Here is a 20851-nt window from a genome sequence, read left to right on the forward strand (position 1 = left end):
CATTTTTATGACCACAAAACTCTGTGAAATCTTATTCTGAGAGCTACCCTTTTCTAGACCATGATATATTTCCACGATTATTTATAATGACAAATATATAACATTTACTTGGCTTTAAAAAGGAGAGGATTTCAGCAGCAGAAAATAGGACTGTTTCTAATTAGGTTCATGGAAAATATACAGTCTCAGATGTGAAAAAGAATAAGAATGCAAGAATAAAAAGCTACTTTGCTGCCATCTAATGACAGAGGGTACCACTGAAAATAATTCATTGATGCCCACAAAATTCTTGCAATAATTTATCAAAAGTTATTACCGGTGCAATTCTGAAGTTTTTGAATGAAAGCCTGAGAAACAGGAATAGGTTTTGGAAATTTCAAAAAGAAGCAAGCTGGAAAATCAACACTATTGGCACTGGTAACTGAGGAGAATGAGGGTGTCCTAAAAAAAAGAAAAGAAAAATATTTGATAATGATCACAAATCAAAATAATATTTTTTTTAGTGGCTGAAGGCTACAGCAGAGATGATTACATGTATAGGGAAGGAGAGTCTTAACTATTTTATTTGTTAAAAAAGAATATAATGGGCAACATGCAAAAAAGGGACAGGAATGACCTTGACCTATAGAACATTAATGAGCATTCAATATTGCTTTTTTTCTTACCCTTTGTTATCAACAGGGTGAGTCCCCATAATCAGAGGTGCAATCGGAAGTTTATTCATAGTTAAGGTTCCCTCAATTGTAACACATACATTCATGCCCAAGTAACGAGGAACTGAAAGGAAAGGAGAAAAAGGCACACTTTTTCAAACAGTTGTAGCTCAATGAGTTTAATGTTAGACAATGCATAACCTGTGATCAACATAATTCACTGTTATACAGGAAATAGATTTGTTATGGATGTCCTTTGATAATAGATGGCATTGTTGGGTGAGCAATGACTTTTAACTTCCCCAAAGCTGCTTTATACCAGTTAAGATTTGCCTATTCAATACTGCAGGCAAGCTTAAATCCTATGTTTCCCCATGAACTGGAAGTACAAGTTCTTTTTATGTCAGATTCTTGATATATGTTCTTTTATTAGAAGTCAGGAACGTGTACATTTAATAAATAATAATATGTCTTTTTTCCTACTTATTATCAAAATTTTAAGTATCCTTAGCAAATCTGTAAGATTGTATGGGACTTTCCAACCTGCTCTCACAACCTGACCTTATTTAAAAATCAAACATTAGGAATAACTGTCACTGACATACTCCTTCCAGCTTTCATAGTTTAAGAAAGGAATTCTAACCACAGAACAGTTTCTCATACATTAAAGCAAATACAGATTTTTGCTTCGGTTAGTATCTGTAATGGAGTCAACAATTGAGGTGAAGGGAGTATGTGCAGGAGCAGCAAGAGATGGTGGCAAAATGAAGGGCAATGACTTTTGTTTGGGTCTTGGCCATTTACTCTTTAATAACTATTCAAATTAAGTGGCAGCCACTTAAAGTGTAAGATAATCTCATCTAAGACCTTCAATACCAGTATTGTGCTCCATCGCAATATAAATCATGAATATGACACTGAATGAAAAAAAATCAAGATCATTTTTAACTTTAAGGAGGTATCTCTGATTCAAAGTACTCTCTGGGATTCTATGTGAAAGATATATTTCAGAACTTCAATGTATTTGTTTGGTAAGGCAATAAGCTGCATCGTAAAGGGGAAAATATTTTTACTACCTTTGTTTCCCCAATATTTTGTTACAAATGTCTAGTACTGTTTAAGCGATCAATGCATCCCACAGGGCCCTCTGTGATTTTTGGCTCAACCTCTGTTTTTTGGTGAGGAGCAAGGCTATCTATGTTTGCACTTCCTTCTCATCTTAAATTTGTTTTTTCTTATGTGTCTATGCTTTTTTGCAAATAACATTTTCTTCCTCATTTCAATTTAATCCTTTTCTCACTTTGTTTAGATATTTTTCATTCTCTTTTTCCATTCTCCCATGTCAAAATTTTTGTTGGAAGACAGTAATTTTTCATTTGTATCTACATTTTACTTAATGATTAATAATTTCTCCACAATAATCCCTGTAGAAAATAATTCATTGCTTATTTATTTATTTTATTTAATTTATTAATTGGACTTGTATGCCACCCCTCTCCGTGGACTCGGGGAGGCTCACAACATATAGTGACAGTACAGTACAGTTATCCAATTAATATAATAAAAAGTTCTTAAAATTCTAACTTTAAAAATATTCATTTTCATTCATTCAGCAATCACACTAACATTTGCTGGAGAGGGGAAGATCTAATGTCCCCAGGCCTGGCGGCAAAGATGTGTTTTTAAACTCTTGCAGAAGGCAAGGAGGGTGGGGGCAGTGTGAATCTCTGGGGGGAGCTGATTCCAGAGGGCCGGGGCCACCACAGAGAAGGCTCTTCCCCTAGGTCCTGCCAGCCGACATTGTTTGGTTGACGGAACCCTAAGGAGACCAACTCTGTTGGACCTCATCGGCAGCTGGGATTCATGCGACAGAAGGCAGTCTCAGAGATAGTCTGGTCCTATGCCATGTAGGGCTTTATACGTCTTAAGCAACATTTTGAATTGTGTCCGGAAACCAATCGGCAGCCAGTGCAGTCCGCGGAGTGATGACAAAATATGGACATGCCTTGGAAGGCCCATAACTGCTCACGTGATTGCATTTTGGACAATTTGAAAATAGTTGAAGCTTGAGGTGGTAAGGGCATGAGTGACCCTAAGCAAAGACTCCCTGTCCAAAAACGGCCGCAACTGATGCACCAGGCAAACCTGGGCAAATGCCCCCCTCGCCACAGCTGAAAGATGGTGCTCTAAAGTCAGCTGTGGATCAAGGACGCTCAAGTTGCGGACCCTCTCTGAGGGGGGTCAATAATTCCCCCCCCCCAGGTAATGGACGGACAGATGGACGTGTCCTTGGGAGGCAGTACCCACAGCCACTCCGTCTTGTCTGGATTGAGCTTGAGCCTGTGGGCACCCATCCAGACCCTGACAGCCTCCAGACACCGACACATCACTTCCACTGCTTCACTGAGTGGACACAGGGTGGAGATGTACAGCTGAGTATCATCAGCGTACTGATGGTAACTCACCCCGTGCCCTTGGATGATCTCGCCCAGCGGTTTCATGTAGATATTAAACAGCAGGGGGGAGAGGACTGACCCCTGAGGAACCCCACAAGGTAGGGACCTAGGAGTCGACCTCTGACCCCCTGCTAACACCGATTGCGATCGATCAGATAGGTAGGAGGAGAACCATCGTAAAATGGTGCCTCCCACTCCCAACCCCTCTAGTCGTCGCAGAAGGATACCATGATTGATGGTATCGAAAGCCGTTGAGATGTCAAGAAGCATCAAGGCAAAGGAGAAACCCCTGTCCCGGGCCCGCCAGAGATCATCCATCAGTGCGACCAAAGCAGGTCCTTAAAGTTATGGTCCGCTGGAGCTGGAGCGACACCACCTTCTCAACAACCTTCCACATAAAGGGAAGGTTGGAGACAGGACGATAGTTGTTAAATATGGCTGGGTCCAGGGAATGCTTCTTGAGGAGGGGGTGCACAAGTGCCTCCTTATAGGGAGCCGGGAAGGCCCCCTCCCTCAGAGAAGCATTGGTAATCTCCTGGACCCAGCTCCGTGTCACCTCCCTGCTGGCTGAGACCAGCCAGGAGGGACACGGGTCCAACAAGAAGGTGGCGGAACTCACAGCTCCAATGGCCTTACTCCAATGCTTACTATTTTTATCTCCATAAACTATTTTAAATGAAATATCAATTTTATATCTGCCTTCTTCTTATCTTTTCAGTGTTCTTCCTATTTCATTTTCATTATATAATACAGTACTACCTCTGGATACGAGTTTAATTCGTTCCAGAACGGAGCTCGTATGTCGATCAACTCGTATCTGGAACAAATGGCTTTAGACTTTGTTTTTCCCCGCCGAGATAACCAGAAGCAAGGATTCTTGCACCAACTAGTGGAAGCTCGGCTCGTATCCCGAATTTGAGCTCGGGTGTCGAACAGAAATTTTGCTCCCATCGTGGCTCGTAACTTGGAATACTCGCATGTGGAGCAGCTCGTATCTAGAGGTACTACTGTATATAGATGTGTCCTCTTGTTAAGTTGCATTGGCAAAGGGTTACAACATAGTTATTACTTAGTGATTGTTACAATCAAAACACAATGTAACTCAAAAACCTCTGAAGTTCTATTATTATTTTTCACACTTTATAAATGTGATTAAAGATTTATGTATTTCTTCTGCTAGACTATGAGGAAGCAGACTTCTAGTTATTCTGAAAATCAGAAATGCATTGGAACATGTTCTATCTATGAAGAGAGCACTGCAATTCAGGCTATTTCTCAGGTTGAGGATGTATCTGTGATCCAGCTACCATAATCATTTCACAGCCCCATCATTTAGACCAGGTGTGTTCAATCCATTTCCCATGGCCCAACTGCTAGCAATGGTCAGCTAGCAATGTGGTCCCATAAGATCATAAACTATACGATTTATATACTGTACATTAACTATATTATATATTTTAAATGCGACCTAAGACAATTCCTCTTCACTCAATGTGGCCCATGCAAGTCAAAATGTTGGACACCTATGATTTAAATTTGTAGTTCCACAATACAGTGTTCCCTCGATTTTCGCGGGTTCAAACTTCGCGAAAACACTATACCACGGTTTTTGAAAAATATTAATTAAAAAATACTCCCGTGGGTTTTTTTCCCTATACCACGGTTTTCCCCACCCGATGACGTCATATGTCATGGCCAAACTTTCGTCTGCTTTTAATAAATATTTTTTTTAATAAACTTTAATAAATAAACATGGTGAGTAATAATCTAAATGGTTGCTAAGGGAATGGGAAATTGCAATTTAGGGGTTTAAAGTGTTAAGGGAAGGCTTGTGATACTGTTCATAGCCAAAAATACTGTATTTACTTCCGCATCTCTACTTCGCGGAAATTCGACTTTCGCGGGTGGTCTCGGAACGCATCTCCCATGAAAAGCGAGGGAACACTGTACAGTAATTTCATCAATAATTATCACATAATGGCTGCAAGAGACCACAAAGTTAATTCTTTACTTTATCTTTTCTTTATTAAATATGAATACTGCATATCTAAGTATTAATCTGATACTTTACTGCTATTAAGGACATTTAAGAAGATTTAAAACAATCCAGCATACTAGAATGCAGAATTCAGAAAATCAGTGCATGGTGGGAAATAGTATGCAAGAATAACGTACCATTATTCTCATTCAGAATGATGGGAGCTCCAGTGCCTTCTTCAAACAAATCATAAGGAGAAACATAATACTTCAGATTCATCAGGTGACCTGAAATAAGCAGGTTTTGTTAATGGAAGAACAAGAATAGGTGTAAGAAGAGTAAAAATGAAGTCTAAAAGTTGAACTGAATATATAAGCTAACCTATTCAATTAGTTATTTATTTATTCAATTATTATAGCTGTCCATATCAATTAATGATTCAATTCCAAAAACTATAAAAACAATAAAAATGTTTAAAACAATAGAAATAATTTTATTTATCTAAAATATGACATGACTTATGCATTTTAGTTTACCCGCCACAGTTATTTAATACTTTTGGAACTAAAGATGAAAAAATGATTTGAAAATTGGACCACAATACTGCCTGCCTTTCTTTGAGAGTTTTGTTACACGCACATTTAATAGTATTAGTATTATTATGGTTGTTCTTATAGTCAACCAGATGTTTACACTAGATTTGGTATTTCCCAAGGACTGGGCGAGGCAGATGTTGTTTGATAATATCAAAGGTATTGTTGCAAGATGCAAGCTGTTCCAGGCAAAATTAACTTTTGAAGTTGGCAGATAATGCTTTTGCCAGTGCTGATGATATTCATGTGATTTTCCAGTTATTTTTATTACTTTTTTCGTCATTCTACTTCTATTTGCGGGTCCTCTTTGTATTTTGTGATTTCCCCCCCAGTTCTTTCTCTTCCGTTTTGTTGTTTCTAGGTACTGCTCCACCCACTATCCAGATTACTATAGTTGTTACATTCATATACTTCCTTTTCTATTCACTTTTGAAAATTGCTTGTTAACTAATTTGCATTTATTAGCAACCTTGGGATCAATGCATTTCATTATACAGTGGTACCTCTACTTACGAACACCTCTATCTATGACCTTTTTGAGATACGAATCGTGTGTTCAAGATTTTTTTGCCTCTACTCACAAATCATTTTCTACTTACGAACCCTCGCTTCTGTCGGCTGCTGCTGCTGCCAAACGGCGCGCGTCAGAGGAGCTCTCTGCAATCACCCCATTTTCCTGCCATTTCCCCCTCTAGCCCTCCGCTTCCTCCGCTCCCCACAGCTGTCCCATCCTGCTGCCATAATCCCCCCTAGCCTACTGCTTCCTTCACCCCATCTCGCTGCCAAATTCACCCCTCCAGACGCTTCCTATGCCATCCCAAATCGCCTCCAAAATCACCTCCAAGTGCTTCCTGTGCTACCCCAAATCGCCTCCAAAATCACTTCCCCAAATGCTTCTTACGCCACCCCAAATCGCTCCCAAAACCGCCTCTCCAGACACTTCCTACGCCACCCAAATCGCCTCCAAAAGCTTCCTACATCGCCCAAAATCACCCCTCCAAAAGCTTCCTATGCCACCCCAAAATGAGGTCCTAACGAAGGCAAATGGATTGAAGAAAAGCAGCAAGGAGAAATGAGGCAAACGCTTACTAAGCAAGGAGAAACGAGGCAAACCCCAAATCGAGGTCCTAATGAAGGCAAATGGATTGAGGAAAGGCAGCAATGAGAATTGGGGCATTTTGAAAAGAGATAATTTTGGAAGACTTGATTTGGGGTGGCATAGGAAGCATCTGGAGGAGTGATTTGGGGAGCGATTTGGGGTGGCATTAGCCTTTATTAGGACCTCCATTCCTAGCTTTTCCTTGCTGTCCATCTCCACTCCGTTAGCCTTCACTTTGTCCGTCTGCCACTTTTTTTTAAGCCTTAAAGTTTGGATTTTCCTAATGGGTTTGCACACATTATTTGCTTTTACATTGATTCCTATGGGAAAAATTGCTTCTACTTACAAACCTTTCTACTTATGAAGCTGGCCACGGAACGAATTAAGTTTGTAAGTAGAGGTACCACTGTACTGGATGAGCTTACTGCAATCCTTAAAAAGAAAGATTTAACTATAACTTTCAGAATTTTTTTATTTTTAATAGTGTGTTTCTCTATAGTTAGATGGTGTTTAAAATACCTTATGGAAGAGTGCCAAGTTCTAATTAACAAGATGAAGTATGAATTGAAAGTGGATTTAAAAATGTTAGGCTATATGAATGAAGAGAAAAAAGATGTTACACTGGACATATAAAAGAAATGAGCTACTGTCTTAATAATTAGAAGAGACATAGAAATAGAAAACCAAGAGAATAATTTGGAGAGTTTTATTATGATGGATTTACAAAAAAGGTTAAATTTTTGAAGTTTTGTGAGAACGTAAAAAAGAAAAGTAATCAAGTTGTACAAGATTGGAGTTGTCAAAAATTTTAAAAAATCCTTTATTTGATCAACATTAAAATAGAGATGTTGTTATTTCTGGCAAACCTTAATGGACTTTTGCTGACATTAAGACTAGAATGATGAAGCTTTATGAATTCATTTAAGACTGCAAAAGAATTTTCTCAAATGTACAGATTGATTATAATATGCAGTTTATGTGCATTTTCTATAGCTTTTTCCTGAAGTAGTGGTTTTTGAAAACCTGAACTTCGGACTGAACTGCATTGGCTGAAATACAAAACAAGGTAATAGTAAATGATTAGTAAAAAAACAATACTTCCTACCACCACTTCTAGGGGTGAGATAGCCCACGCTGCCATGCAGAATTTTGTCCAAGGGGCTTGCATTTGTGGCTTGCCTATAAGGAGATAGAAAGCGAAAAGAAATTTTTACACATTCATGATACAAGACATATAATATGCATATTCAATAATTATGTCAGCAGAATTAATTCATCTGCATATAAATTTGGACAGGACTGCAATCTAATTCTTTAAATGAGATCCTCTCCTGCCATGAAACCTATGTGGATAAACAGTCATGACCATTAGATATCTATTACTGGATTTGGGAAACACAGTTCAGTTTTGTTTCAGCAACTGTTTTCTTAATCTTTTTAAAAGAAAATGTCATACATCCTCTATTGAAAGCTTTGGAACTCATCTTTTAAACCATATTTGGAATCTTAGATCTATTTTACATATACAGCTCTAAATAATTATATAGTAATAACAATAACCAAAAATTTCAACAATAAATCTAATAAAACAGGATAAGAAACTTTAAAAAAAGTTTAGTAGGAAAAGGGTTTGAAAGAAGGTGTAGTATGTTGACAAACTTTCAAGATATAGTAATCTGGCTTTTGCAATCTTTCTAAATTCAGACCCAGTGCCTTTTAACAGTAATCACAATGGATCAAATTGTGGCAGCTTTTCTGGATATTTCTACAGATTGATTTGCTAATATATTTTTTTCTTCATATCAATAACTCTCCCAATTGAGTGGAGTTCTGATTTAATTAGAACACTGGGTATAGTATAATAGTCAGCATAATAAAGACATGGGAGTTGGTCTCTATTGCCTAGTCTAATACAGATGCAGGCACTCCTGATGTGGGATGTTGTTATACTTTCCTCCATTACCATCAAAGGTAAAAGACTTAAATTTTATTAATGTGAATGCTCTTCTATGCAGAATAGAAAGAATATTGGTTAAATAATATGATGCAAATATTTTATTTATCCATATTTTAAATAGGATTAAAGCCAGTTCTTTCCAGATCCACTTACACATTCTGGGTGTTTATTTTTATTTTTAAAAAATAATAGAACTAAATCTTGTGTTCCTTATGGTAAACTGGTCTTACCAATACATCCCTGCCATCTTTGAAAGATCAAGCTCCAAGGACTGTAGAGCCAAATACATTTTAGTTTTCAATTTGCTGAAAGGAAAAGAGGAAACTTGTTTTAAACATTTTATAGAATAAAGGAAGTTCCCCACACTATAAGAGCTAGCTAAAGACTTTAGAATCAGACAACGCTTCCAATTCTTTGCCAACAGTAGATGTTGGCAAAGAATTGGCCAATGTTTTAGAGTGCTAAGATTCACATCTCCCATAATGTGATTGCTAAGTTTGCAATCTGCTCTTAGTCCCTTAGGTGAAATTGGTGTTATAGAAATTTTATAAGTATATAAATAAATTGTATATCGAGGCTCCTGCAATTTTCCGTCATGATATTGTATTATGTCTTGCTGCAATCAGTCTCAGTTGAGTCATGACAGAATAGGATAATTATTTATAAAACAGCTTGTAACATGCAAGCCGCCCCGAGTCTACGGAGAGGGGTGGCATACAAATTTAATAAATAAATAAACTGCTTTCTAGAGTATTTCTCCATTAAGAAACTGGATTTAATGGAATACTTACTTGTCACCTGGCACTTTATATAGATTGACAAGACCCTTAAGATGCTTAGAAAATTCATTGAAGTTTCTCTCTCTAGGAAAGAAGAAAATTTACTTTATTGTCATTGCACCTCATATAACGAAATTAAATGCCATCTTTAGTATATATTATACATTTAAAAAAATCAAAACACACGTCCTTCATATTCTATACAATTGAATTGGAACCCCTGATATTGCACTATACAGTAGAATTCAGTATAGTTACTGTTCAGGGATAGAAGCTGTTTTTCAGCCTATTTGTCCTTGTTTCTATTGTCCTGTACCATCTGCCAGATGGTAATAGTTTAAAAAAATATCTTTAAGAATGTTTTGAAGTTTCTTAAGGGAGCAGGAGCTATAAAGCTCTTCCAAAGAGGGGAGAGGCCAACCAATAATCCTCTGGACAACAATGTTAACCCCTGGCCTATCTGTCACTGTTCAATTGGCAAACCATACACAGGTGCAGTAAATTAAAATACAGTAGAACCCCGACTTACGAGACTAATTGGTTCCGGAAGGAGGCTCGTAAGTCGGAACGCTCGTATGACGAAACATTGTTTCCCATAGGAAACAATGTAAAGTCAATTAATCCGTGCAACAACAAAAAAACCCGCTGCCGCCGAACGCAGAAGTTAGCGTTTGGCTTCAGGAGACAGCTGCGAAGCGGCACGCATGTTTTAAAACTTCGCAGCCGGCCTGGGGGGCTTGCCAGCACCCCAGCGAGCCCCCCAGGCCGGCTGCAACCTTTTAAAACACGCGGGATACGAGCGCCAAGGAGCTGTCTCCTGAAGCCGAACGCGGAAGTTAGCGTTCGGCTTCAGGAGACAGCTCCTTGGCGCTCGTATCCCGAATGTGAGCTCGGGAGGCGAACAAAAATGTCGCTCCCCTCCCAGCTCTTATCTCCAGTAGCTCGTAAGTAGAGCTGCTCGTATGTCGAGGTTCCACTGTACTCTCTATAGTGAAGCAAAGGTCACCAGTAGTTTTTCATTCAGTTGTTGTTCCCTGAGAAATCTCAGGTAATATAAACTCAGCTGGGCCTTTTTGACCAATGCTGCAATGTCAACGCCCCAGATCAAGTCCTCTTTTATGTTACCACCCAGAAACTTAAAAATAGACATTTGGTCTACTTGGTCTCCACTGATAACCAAGGGCTGGATGTCTGATCTATTCCTTCTAGAGTCCAATATAAGCTCGTTGATCTTATTGGTGTTGGGGAGCAAGTTATTGTCTCTATTGCATGAAAGCAACCGGTCCACCTCATCTCAATAGGCAGACTCATTCTCTCAGAGGTGAGTCCCACCACTATTTTATCATCTGCAAATTTAATAATAGTATTAGTGATGTGAATGGGAATGCAGTCATGTACGTAAGGAGCACAGAGTAAGGGACTCATCATGCAACCCTTTAGGTGTTAAGAATAAGGGCTGAGAAGGTATGATTACCTAATCTGACCTTCTGAGAGCAGCAAGACAGGAAATCCATAATCCAAAGGCAGATTGAATAAGAAAGCCCAAGATCCATAAGGTTAGACACTAGTCGATGTGGCAGAATTATGTTAAATCATTTGTAAGAATGAAGAGGAGGACTAACTGTACTCTTATATTACCCATGAATCTTCCTGGATTGTCTTTTACCTCTGTAGCAGAGGATTCTTAATATGTTTCTCAAAGTCTTAATTTTTAAGGCTGAGATCTTCAAAATGTAATGTTTATAAATAATAAAAGAAATAAAAGACACTCTCATAACTACCGTACATCCTCAAAGGACATAACAACATCCTGTTAGAATGCAGAAGTAAGATAGTCTTCAGCTTTTTCTTTTAAATTTTTCTATTTTAAATACTGAATGAATGTTCTATTTATCCGATTTACAGAATAACCTTTTTATTTTATTTTATTTTTAAAAATATCTTTATTATTTACATTTAAAACAAAAAAACACATAAACACACACAGAGTAAAAAAAAGCTGAAGATATACAAACAGCATAACATAATAAAGCATTTTGCTTTATAATATAATTTACATTGGTATCAGAACTTCTAATGAATAACATAAATGCCGGCTGTTTTGCTGGGCCTTATTATTTTACAGCCTATCCATTTCATTTCCTGATTTTGTTATATACTAATCTTCTTAAATTACTTTTCTATCTCTTTGTACTTCTTTCCCTGGGTTGTATTTAACTGTGGGTTAATGGTTCAGTAAAGATAAGTGGGTGTATTTAGCAACAGTCTGTTTTTCCTTTTCCCCCATTTTCTTTTGAATGTATATCCAGTATTAAAGTTTTAGGTATTTTTTTTAATTTATCCAATCATACCACCTGTCCCAATTACTATGGAATTCTTTATTATCTCTATCCTGTAGCTCCTGTGTTAATTTGCTCATCTCTGCCACCTCAAATCAGATTTAGTGGGGGGGGGGGGGGGGGGAGATTTCCTGTTTCCAATTTTGAGCATATATAAGTCTAGCTGCCATTGTTAAGTATAGTATCAGGCGTCTGTCATTCTCGGTGGTTTTGTGCCTAATTATCCCCCATAAAAATGTTCGGGTCTCAGTGGGGTTCCCCCCCCCCCTATAATTTGTTAGAGGATATCTCTGACTTTCCTCTAAAATTTCTTAACCACTGGGCACTTCCACCACATATGGAAATATGTTCCTGGCTTTTCTTTACATTTCTAACATTTCGGTGAAAGTCTAGAGCACATTTTAGCTAATAGGACTGACGGTAGAACATTTTATATAAATTTTCCTTGTATGGTACTGAAAGCATTAGTTTTGTAATTGGACGTCCATAACTTTCCCCACTCATCTAAATTTATAGTGTATCCAAAGTTTTGGGCCCACGCAACTATGGTGCCCTTAACTTCTTCCTCCACTAGTTCCTGTTGTAAAAGATCTTATAAATTTTGTAGAATAACTTTTTTTAAAGGATAAAAATTGTTCATTACACTTTTCTTGTCTACTCTCAATAATTCTGTGGAATTCTACAATGGAAGGCACATTTGCTTGAACAAAGCCATGGTTGCCATCAATCATAAATACAGCTTTGAAGCCATGGGAAATCTGACTGCTGGCCAGTTTTAAAGGCAGGTAAACCAGTCTGCATTAGCTAATTCTTTGATTACTAATTGACAGGAACAAAATCACTCGTTTGCTGTTGTAAATGAGAGCAATTTGCAGAAAACTATTGGAAAGGAATGGAGAGTGTTTGTGTATAAATAAAGGTTTTGAAAAGATTGCCATCATATTTAGTATAATCTGTTTCACCCATTCTTCTAGTGCCCTAATGGATTACAGCAGAGGTGGGTCCATCCGGTTCCACAAAACTGGTAGTGGGAATCCCCCCCCCTTCACTGAACCGGTAGTGATGGCTGGCTGGACACGCCTTGAGCCAGCTCTCTTGGTGGCACCATTGGCCCTGCCATTTTGTTTTTTGCTTCTGCACACATGCAGAAGCTACATTTTTAGCATTATGCATACACGCCCGTGTGTCCCCTTCTCTCGGGGCGCGTGAGGAAGTGAACCGGCAGTGAGGAAAGTCATAACCACCCATGGATTACAACATTATCAAACCTGGGTATTTTTAAAAATTAATCCAAAAGTAGGAGAAGGCCAACTGAGAAACCTGAAAGCTGAAACCAAAACGCAGTTGATTAAATGGCTACTCGGCTAGTAGAAAACATGCAGTTAGGAAAGGATGATGTACCCAATGAATAAAATAATACAGTACTGACCTTAGGTGCTGTACCAGCTCTGGGCAGCTCTGGAAAAAAGAAAATGGATAATATATAAACTTACAATACAGGAATACAATTGCATTTCGTTAAAGCAAAATGAATCACGTAAAGCTTAACATGGGATTTGAAAATGTCCTCAAATGCACTTTCCCCATATCTTTTTTTTTTGTATAGTGCAAATTTTGTGATTTTCATGGATATTATAAAAGAAATCTAACTCAAAGCATGGAAAAGCCTAGCACAAATTCGCTAAGGATAATATGGGTTACTTAAACATATGTTATAAATCAACATAAATATGAAAAAAACTAATGTAGCCATTATACTCTACGTACCACTGGGTTTTCTCCATGATGTGCTACCTTGACATCACGCAGTTGTCCGGTAGTATCCAAGTGGACTTCCACATAGAACATGTCTGATGTTATATAGCATTCAGTGCCATTTCCACTAAGATGAGATCCAAGACTTTTGTAAAGGGGAAAATTATAAATGTCAAAAAAATGTAAGATTATATAAGTTTATCAAATTTCATCAAGATCTTATGTATAATTATACTTGCTAGTATAATTATCTTCATCAACTTCTTAACTTGTGACAAAATATTATCAAATTATTTACTAAACCCACCTCTGCCGTCAGGCATGGAGAAATTGATTCCCCTGGGCCGTTTCCGTTTTATGTATGGTTTTTCTGAGATGTATGACTATTTTTTATATTAAGGGTTTTAAATTGTTTTTTAATCATTGGATTTGTAATGTTTTGTTGTTGTGAGCCGCTCCGAGTCTTCGGAGAGGCGCGGCATACAAATCTAATAAATAATAATAATAATAATAACAACAACAATAAACTAGAAAACTAGCTTCTCAAACCAAGTGCCATCCACCCAAATTTTTATTTCCTCAAAACAATAAAATAGAATAGAATTCTTTAATGGCCAAGTGTGATTGGACACACAAGAATATACTTGTGCTGAATCAAGCTGTGATAACGTACTGAAGCTGACCAGGCTGAATACAAATGGATGGTGGTAGACAGAGGCAGACTTTCCCCCCTCCCATAAATTAATGTGCATCTTACATTGCGGAGCATCTAATACAGTAGTACCTCGTCATACGAATTTTTCGAGATACGAACCCGGGGTTTGGAAAATTTTTGTCTCTTCTTACTAACTTTTTTCGCCTTACCGACCCGCCGCCTGAACACCGAACCCAGAAGTTCGGCAAAAGTTTGGGTTCGGCGTTCGGGTTTGTAAGGCCGCCGAGAAGCACCGCTGCCTGGCTGTCGCCTTTTGAAACAGCCGGGGGGGGGGGGGGGGAGAGGCTTCTCGCCGTTCTCCCAAATGTCGAACTTTTGCCGAACCTCCGGGTTCGGAAGGCTGCCAAAAAGCCCCGCCGCCCGGCTGTTGCCTTTTGAAGTTCGGCAAAAGTTCGTGTTTGGCATTCGGGTTCGGGAGGCCGCCGAGAAGCCCCACCGCCCGGCTGTCACCTTGCCAGAAGAGCCGCGGAGCTGTCGGCCAGTCGGGAGTCTCAAACGGAGGTGGGGAATCCCAATAGGGAATTCCATGGGCGGAGCTTTGACATCAGGAAGACGTCCTTCCTGGCCGGCCGAAACGTGAACTCCAGGAAGGACATCTCCGTGACGTCAAAGCTCCCAAACCCGAACTTTTGCCGAACCTCTGGGTTCGGCATTCGGGAGAAGGCTGAGAAGCGCCCGGCTGGTTCAAAAGGCGACAGCTGGGCGGCGGTGCCCAGCGGAGCGCCGTTTTTGCGTTTTTGTTTTTTTGCTTGCACGGATTAATTGATTTTACATTGTTTCCTATGGGAAACATTGTTTTGTCTTACGAACTTTTAGCCTTACGAACCTCCTCCCAGAACCAATTAAGTTCGTAAGACGAGGTATTACTTTACTCCAAAAAAATATGATAATACAATTCAGATCACAGAGGACTACAATAGCAAGCTATGTACTGCACTATGGTCCTTCAAAACAATTGAGATGTGAGCTTGGATTTATTTATTACACTTCATGTACCCTATAACCAAAGGAAAGTATAACCAAAGTCAACGAAGCAGTGGAAGTGATGTGCCGGTGCCTGGAGGCTGTTGGGGTCTGGATGGGTGTCAACAAACTCAAACTCAACCCAGACAAGATGGAGTGGTTGTGGGTGTTGCCTCCCAAGAAGGACAATTCCATCTGTCCGTCCATTACCCTGGGGGGGAAACTATTGACCCCCTCAGAGAGGGTCCACAACTTGGGCATCCTCCTCATTCCACAGCTGACATTGGAACATCATCTTTCGGCTGTGGCGAGGAGGGCGTTTGCCCAGGTTCACCTGGTGCACCAGTTGCGGCCCTATTTGGACAGGGAGTCATTGCTCACAGTCACTCATGCCCTCATCACCTCGAGGTTCAATTACTGCAACGCTCTCTACATGGGGCTACCTTTGAAAAGTGTTCGGAAACTTCAGATCGTGCAGAATGCGGCCGCAAGAGCCATCGTGGGGCTTCCCAGATTTGCCCACGTTTCTACAACACTCCGCGGCCTGCACTGGCTGCTGATCGGTTTCCGGTCACAATTCAAAGTGTTGGTAATGACCTTTAAAGCCCTACATGGCATTGGGCCAGAATACATCCTGAACTGCCTTCTACCGCACGAATCCCAGTGGCTGATAAGGTCCCATAGAGTTGGCCTTCTCTGGGTCCCATCGACCAAACAATGTCGTTTGACATGCCCCAGGGGAAGAGCCTTCTCTGTGGCGGCCCTGGCCCTCTGGAATCAACTCCCCACAGAGATTAGAACGGCCCCCACCCTCCTTGTCTTTCGCAAATTACTCAAGACCCACCTTTTTTGCCAGGCATGGGGGAGTTAGGATATTCCTTCCCCTAAGCCATTACAAATTATGTATGGTATGTTTGTGTGTATGTTTGGGTTTTTATAATAAGGGTTTTTAGTTGTTTTATTAAATTGGATGATTACATGTTTTTTTTTTTAATCATTGTTGTTAGCCGCCCCGAGTCTGCGGAGAGGAGCGGCATACAAATCCAATAAATAATAATAATAATAATAATAATAATTTCCTGCAAAAAATTGCTTTCCAGTAGAAATGTATGTTTTTGTAGTATATCTAAGAGACAATTAGATTAGTATGATTCTTTGAAATTAACTAGGTAAAACCTGTAAAGGAACCAAACAACTCACCCATTTTGTCTAGCAATGGACTCTAAGCGATCTGTCATAGTAGGCAGAGATGACACTAGGAAGAAGACAGTTTTATTAGATCCAGTCCTATATCAACTTTAGATTCCCCCTCCCCCCCCCCTAATAAATGGTGAGTTGAATTTTCACTTTTCTTATGATTTCTTCTGTGTGGCATTACATTTTTCTATTTTTTTTCCAATGATGGTTCACCCAAAAGACTTGGAGCAAGATGGACTAAGGATTTTATTTGTTTTTTTCTCAAGCAAAAGACTGGTAAGAGACGATCAGAACATGGTAACAGCAGCACTATGCACTTATAGCCCATTATTATTATTATTATTTAGAGCAAAGGTCACCAACATTTCAGACCTCAGGGACCACTAAATTCATAATTTTAAATCTTGTGCACCACTAATATGATCTGCTTAATGACCGGCTGGTGGGTATGGCTAGATAGTCATGTGACTGACTGGGTATGACCAACTCAATGTTACTCACATCAAGGGGCACCTTGCCAGCTTCTACTTGTCCCTCCCCTCCCAACCACTCCTTGCCTGTTTGTTCGGGCTCCTTAAAACCCCAACAGGAAGCAACTGTTGGAGCTAAGCAGCCACCATGAGAAAGAGTTGGCAAAACAACTCAGTTCAAATTGGATCTGACCGAGAAGGAGTCTCTGCAGAAGCAGAGCATAGGCTTTCCAAGCAGAGGGAAGACATGTTCTGTTCTGTGTTAGCAAAAACTTCAGAAGAAAAGGATTTAGGGGTAGTGATTTCTGACAGTCTCAAAATGGGTGAACAGTGCAGTCAGGCGGTAGGGAAAGCAAGTAGGATGCTTGGCTGCATAGCTAGAGGTATAACAAGCAGGAAGAGGGAGATTATGATCCTGCTATATAGAGTGCTGGTGAGACCACATTTGGAATACTGTGTTCAGCTCTGGAGACCTCACCTACAAAAAGATATTGACCAAATTGAATGGGTACAAAGACGGGCTACAAGAATGGTGGAAGGTCTTAAGCATAAAATGTATCAGGAAAGACTTAATGAACTCAATCTGTATAGTTTGGAGGACAGAAGGAAAAGGGGGGACATGATCTAAACATTTAAATATGTTAAAGGGTCAAATAAGGTCCAGGAGGGAAGTGTTTTTAATAGGAAAGTGAACACAAGAACAAGGGGACACAATCTGAAGTTAGTTGGGGGAAAGATCAAAAGCAACATGAGAAAATATTATTTTACTGAAAGAGTAGTAGATCCTTGGAACAAACTTCCAGCAGACGTGGTAGATAAATCCACAGTAACTGAATTTAAACATGCCTGGGATAAACATATATCCATCCTAAGATAAAATACAGAAAACAGTATAAGGGCAGACTAGATGGACCATGAGGTCTTTTTCTGCCGTCAGACTTCTATGTTTCTATGTGGGAATGCAAGGCCAGGTACTGTTACCTGAAGGCTCAGCAGGCCGAGATGGTCAGCTAGTTCCAAGCCATGATGCAATCCCACTGGAACAAGGGTCTCTGGCTCCTTGTCACCAGCGGCATTTCCCTCCAGCCTCTGCCTAAAGCCCCACATCAGGAGGCTGAAGCAGACTTCAAGTCGGAATTTCTCCCTTTCCTTCCGACCGCACAAAAAGACCCTGAAGGTGTACTCTCTGCAGCAACATGAATGTTCATCGCACATATCTAGCCCAGGGGCCGTAGTTTAAGGACCCTTGATTTAGTGCAATATAACAAATGCAAATAATTTTTCTGTGAAACAGCAAAATGTTCTCGCGGACCACCTGTGGTCCACCCACCACTGGTTGTTGACCGTTGATTTAGGGCAGCAGTGCCGCATTGGTCAGAAGATAGTACTACAGGTTACTCAGGCTACTTTTGAAAACTGCCAGCTGCTTGCAATTTGGTAGTTTGAATCTCAAAGTTGTCTCAGCCTTCCATCCTTCTGAAGCCGATAAAATCAGGACCCAGATTGTTGGGGGCAATATACTGATTATAAAATCCTTAGAGAGGGCTTTAAATCACTGTGAAGCAGTATAAAAGTCTAAGTGCTATTGCTACTTAGCAAGAATTGGAAATGGTATCTGTTTTAAAAACAGAAAAAAACACGTAGATGAAAATAGCAGAATCTTGTGTTTTTTCATTGAACAACTTTTCTGGGCTGCCTCTCTCCTTATCCACATGCAAATAGCCAGAATTGTTGGAAGAAAACCAGAGAAATGTAACAAAGGGACTTTTGTATATCTGACACAAGTATCGAAATTTAACATCTTGTTTTAAGCATTTTAATTTATTATACCTCACTGTATGCTGCATATTGACTTCATTGATGTTGATATGTATCATTATAAATCAACTTCCCCATTTTAACAAGTCAGGAAACAGTGTTCAATTAATACGCTTCATTGCAACTAAATCTATTTCCTCAAACAAGATTTGGAGAATTACCCTACTACAGCTCTCTGAAGTTGTTGGCCAAGCATTAAAATAAAACTTTCTTTCCAATCCCAAACAAAAGAAAAATAGTTTTATATGTTAAAACTACGCTTCTTGTTGCAAAAAGTCTTTAACTCCTTCTCTAGCTGTGCTATCAGGATAGAGCTGGGGTCAGAGGCTTAACTTTGCACCTATTAGCTAGCTGAAATTCTAACTGATAGAAGGCACAGAAGCAAGAGAAACCAAACATGCCTCTGCAACTGTTTGCTGGTTCTGAATGGAGAGAAAAGGAAAAAAACACTACTGCTTGTTCCCAAATCCATGTACAAAGATGCATTAAAAGCACTGATATATTAGGAATGTGGCATTTTATAAATATGCCTGCTGATTGTTCTGTTTGGGTTCCCCCAGACGTCAACACCAACTAAAAAGAGTAGCCAGACACGCTGGTAAAAAACAAAGTCATTTTATATCTTTGAAAACAAACACAGATAACAAAAACTGTTCTTACAAACTGGAATGCTATGAAGCTTCACAGAAGAGTCACGACGGCCAGACAATACAACAGGCTTCTTGCTGGCACACACACCACTGTAGATAATAAAACCCACGCCTCCCCCAAGTTTTCAGCCTTCGAGGCTACAAGCCAGAATCAGAGACGCCAAGGATCGAAGCAAGGTCACAGGACTCCCAAAAGATAACTCTCCACAATACAGGAAGGGCGGGCCTGCCTTTTCAACCTTTCTGGGGAGAACCACACCCAAACCCAGCTGTTGCCTATTAGGGATGGAAATACCTGGCTAATTGTCCCCTTCGTTGTGCTGCCCTTCTCTGCCTCATATCGATGATGGCTTGTGCGTTCTCATCTAATGATTCTAGGCTACTCGCTGGGGAGAGCTCCCCCCCGGGGGTCTCAGGCTGTTCTCCCTCCTCCTCGTCCTGACATTCCTCTTCCCCGTCTGCCTGGTCCTCCTCCTCCTCCTGTTCCTCGTCCTCCCCCTCTGAGCATGGAGCCAGCAGAGTTCCAGCCGTTCCCTGAGGAGCCTCAGACTGAATCACAACACTGATTAACCAAATAAACCATAAAGATACAGATTGCAGTAAATCATCATGCCCATCAGATTTACAATCAACCGATAAGTCCTTAGATATATTATATAAAAATATTGTTATACAAAAAGAGAGTCAGTTAATGCTGTGTTTCCCCCCAAAATATCACCATGAAAATAAGCCCTAGCCTGACTTTTTGAGTTGGACCTAATATATATCCCAGCCACAAAATAAGCTACAGGGATGGGTATAGCCAGCACAGGAGGCAGCCCTTCCCTTCCCCTGTCACCTCATGGCTGTTCCATCCATCAAGGCTGTGGATTAGCTGAGCAAGCGTGGGCCACAATTTCCTCTCGTTTCTCCTCTCCAGGCACAACCTGTCCCTTTCAAGTGATCAAATGTCAGTTGATGCCAGGATTGCAATGCTGAAGGCTTGGAACAGAAGCTTTTTGACAAATGGCAGGAAAATGGGGAGGGAGACTTTCTGCCTGTTATCCTTTCCTCAGTTTGTGCGGAACTTGAGGAAAGGATGATAGGCAGGACCCGGATTGTGAGGGCAATATACTGGCTTTGTTAAAAAAGTGCTATTGCTAACATGTTGTAAGCCTCCCTGAGTCTAAAGAGAAGGGCGGGATAAGAATTGGATAAAAAAATTTTTTTCCTGCCATTCGCAAAACAGCTTCATTTCGAGCCTTCAGCAGTGCGATAGTTTCAAACTGTGTTGCATGCCATTCCTATTACTCCTTTCCATCATCTTTGTCTCTCTCTATCTCTGTCATACACGCAGACATCCGATTGCTTGAAGGGACAGGCTGCAGTTTCCTTCTACCATAACCACAAACTTCTCAAAATCTTCTAGAATTGTCCTTTTCTCAAGCAG

General features: G+C 40.0%; 1 protein-coding gene across 4 annotated transcripts in view; it reads right to left on the reverse strand.

Annotated features, from left to right (window-relative positions):
* MED1 (mediator complex subunit 1) overlaps positions 1–20851 on the reverse strand; it is a 47675-nt gene that overhangs the window by 23397 nt on the left and 3427 nt on the right. For 2 of the 4 annotated variants that reach the window (XM_070728973.1, XM_070728976.1), the window contains exons 4-12: positions 16488–16542; positions 13622–13754; positions 13284–13312; positions 9528–9599; positions 8967–9041; positions 7885–7958; positions 5285–5374; positions 666–777; positions 317–441 (exon numbers count right to left, since the gene is read on the reverse strand). In XM_070728973.1, the coding sequence (XP_070585074.1) occupies positions 317–441; positions 666–777; positions 5285–5374; positions 7885–7958; positions 8967–9041; positions 9528–9599; positions 13284–13312; positions 13622–13754; positions 16488–16542 (765 nt within the window). Of the gene's footprint in view, positions 1–316; positions 442–665; positions 778–5284; positions 5375–7298; positions 7959–8966; positions 9042–9527; positions 9600–13283; positions 13313–13621; positions 13755–16487; positions 16543–19717; positions 19742–20851 lie in introns of those variants that run through there. The other 2 variants (XM_070728974.1, XM_070728975.1) reach the window with 2 other exon arrangements.

The sequence above is a fragment of the Erythrolamprus reginae genome, chromosome Z (assembly GCF_031021105.1).
Source record: "Erythrolamprus reginae isolate rEryReg1 chromosome Z, rEryReg1.hap1, whole genome shotgun sequence".
Classification (NCBI taxonomy): domain Eukaryota; kingdom Metazoa; phylum Chordata; class Lepidosauria; order Squamata; family Dipsadidae; genus Erythrolamprus; species Erythrolamprus reginae.